The sequence below is a fragment of the Oryza glaberrima genome, chromosome 1 (assembly GCF_000147395.1).
Source record: "Oryza glaberrima chromosome 1, OglaRS2, whole genome shotgun sequence".
NCBI lineage: Eukaryota > Viridiplantae > Streptophyta > Magnoliopsida > Poales > Poaceae > Oryza > Oryza glaberrima.
Window position 1 is genome coordinate 13,238,952 of NC_068326.1, and position 2,791 is coordinate 13,241,742.

Below are 2,791 nucleotides of genomic sequence, written 5' to 3' on the forward strand. Positions count from 1 at the left end.
TTGTTGTCCTAGGCCTTGGTGTAAAAAGTATACCCATTCGTGTCATAGCCTTGGTACGTGTGGATTGTGTTGGAGTTGGTCACTATCGTTGTCTGCAGTTGTCAGGTACTCCATCAACCTTTTCCCAATTTGAAGTTTATGCTTCTTCGTGAACCATGCCTCGGATTTCCTAGGATTGTCTATGCGGATTTCATCCAAGTGCATGTCCACGTATGGAGCCACCAAAGCCGATTGCCATAACACTGCAAAATGGGCTTGTCTTATGTTTTCTCACTTGGGGGCAACAATTATTTTGTGGCCTAATGTTCCTTTTCCAAACGTCTTGCCCTCGTGACGGTGCATAGCTACACCGATGGGTTGCAAATCCATGTAATCTATACAGAATTCAATGACCTACTCTGTTCCATAACCCTCACGATGTTGCCTTCTGGTCTCGATCTGTTCCGGACATATTTCTTTGTGATGCTCATAAACCTCTCGAAAGCCCACATGCTATGCAGTTACATTGGCTCTAGGATCTTTACTTGTTCCACAAGATGAGCAATGAGATGCACCATGATATCAAAAAATGAGAGAAGGAACAACATGTCAAGATGGCAAAGAGTGAGAATCACGTCCTCCTGAACCTTGTCCAATGAAGCTGGATCGATAACCTTTTGGTTAATCGCTTTGAAGAACTGGCACAACTTGATGATTGGGTCTCGGACCTTATTTGGAAGGATACCTCTGATTACTACCGGTAGCAGTTGCGTCGTAAGCACATGGCAGTCATTTGACTTCATGCTAACCAACCTCTTATTTTTTATGTTAACCAATTTCTTAATGTTCGCACAGTAATCAGATGGGACTTTGACACCCTATAGACATTCCAACATACTCGTTTTTTCTGCACCACTAAGAGTGTAGCATGCTGGAGGAAGGTAGTAGCGGCCATTTCCTTTATCCTGAGGATGCAGCTCTTTCATGATATTCATATCTTGAAGATCTCCCTGTGCTTGCAAGGTGTCCTTCATCTTGCCCGGTGTGTTCAACAATATCCCGAGCATGCTTTCGCACACATTCTTCTCCACGTGCATCACATCAATCGCATGATGAATATTTAAGTTTTCCCAATATGGCAGGTCCCAAAAAACATACTTCTTTTTCCAAAGAGGGGTCTCACCGCTTTGATGTGGATCCACTTGTGCTTCCACTCCCTTTACCAGATACAACTTTGAGATCCTTCACCTCTGCCAAGACGTCACTGCCAATTGTGAACTTTAGATGTGCTTCCTCTTCCCCCGTGCCAACGAAAGCTCAGTATGGGTAATCCTGCTTGAGGAACCTTCTATGGTGCAGGTACACGGTCTTCTGGCAGTGATTCAACCACTTGCCTCCTATTTTAGCCATGCACCTAACACATGCTTTCATGCCCTTAACCGTCTGGCCCGACGTGTTTCCAAGTGTTGGGTAGTCTTGTATTGTCCCCAACAGAATCGCCCGACATGTGAAGTATTGTCGTCCATAGTGTCACAAATCCTCTACCAGCGGCTTGAAGTACACATTGATATCTTTGCTAGGTTGTTTAGGACCTTAAATAAGAAGTGGCATCATGATGTACTTACGCTTCAAACAGAGCCAGGAAGGGAAGTTGTAAATAATAACAACCATTGGCCATGCGCAACGACGACTGCTCATGTTACCAAAAGGGTTCGTGCCGTCTGTGCTGAGCACAATCCTCACATTCCTGATGTCATATGAAAATTTACCTCTGTACTTCCTGTCTATCTTTCTCCATTGAGACCCATCCGCTGGGTGTCGTATTATTCCATCTGTTTTACAGTCTTCGTGGTGCCAACGCATCAGCTTGCCATGTTTCCTATTGGCGTACATACATTCCAAACGAGGGATGACTGGAAAATACCATACAACCTTCATCGGCACTCTTTTCTTCTTCGTTGTACCATTGCTTCTACAATCATCATCCCCGTATCCATACTTTATATCGAGAAGCCTTGCATACCGGGCATTGATCAAGATCTGCAAAATCACCCTGGTAAAGAATGCAATCATTTCGACAAGCGTGAATTTTTTTATCTCAAGACCAAGGGGACATATAACTTTTTTCGCTTGGTATGTTGTTTCAGGCAAGACATTGTCCGTAGGAAGAATTTTTTTCAGCAGCTCTAGCAACTCAGTGAAGCTCTTATCGGACCATCCATTGCTTGTCTTCATGTGAAGTAGAGATAGGACCACCTGGAGCTTGGTGTGCTCCGCCTTACATCCATTGTAAAGTGGAGTTTTTGAGTCCTCCACCATGGTTTTGAACTTGCGATATTCCCTGTCATCAGTGTCAGCCCTCTCCCCGCCGCGCAACATCTGATCTAGCTCAGCTTCACCGTGATCGACAAATGTTTGGTCCTCCTGCTCACAGCCGACATCCTCATTTGGCGCGTCAAAGTAGCCTGCACTTCCCTCGCCTTGCTCCTCTATGCCATGGAAGTTGTCCATAAAACCTCTTGTGAGAAGATGTGCATGACCTCGTTGCACCGGAAGTTGCAACCAAAGCATGGACACCATAGATAATCCGACACATCAACTGAGTTTGTGCTCGTCGCCGTGGCAACGAGGGTCGTTACTCCCCTGATATACTCGATAGAGTCATGATCCACTGTACTTATCCATCCTAGATCCATTACAAATGCAGATGGGTACCTACGAATATTACTTAATGTCAATTAGTCTGGATCATACAAAGAAAAGATAAGCAACATCTACGGCACCAAAGATACAGCTTGAGATGGGTCAAGGT

General features: G+C 44.8%; 1 protein-coding gene across 1 annotated transcript; it reads right to left on the reverse strand.

Moving 5' to 3' along the window:
- Positions 1-393: 393 nt before the first annotated feature.
- On the reverse strand, positions 394-2,490 carry LOC127771465 (uncharacterized). Its single transcript, XM_052297414.1, has 5 exons — positions 1,683-2,490; positions 1,525-1,571; positions 878-1,196; positions 525-733; positions 394-438 (listed from the first exon to the last, which is right to left on the reverse strand). Exons 1-5 carry the CDS (start codon positions 2,488-2,490, stop codon positions 394-396), a joined length of 1,428 nt encoding a protein of 475 aa, XP_052153374.1.
- Between the last annotated feature and the right edge of the window lie 301 nt (positions 2,491-2,791).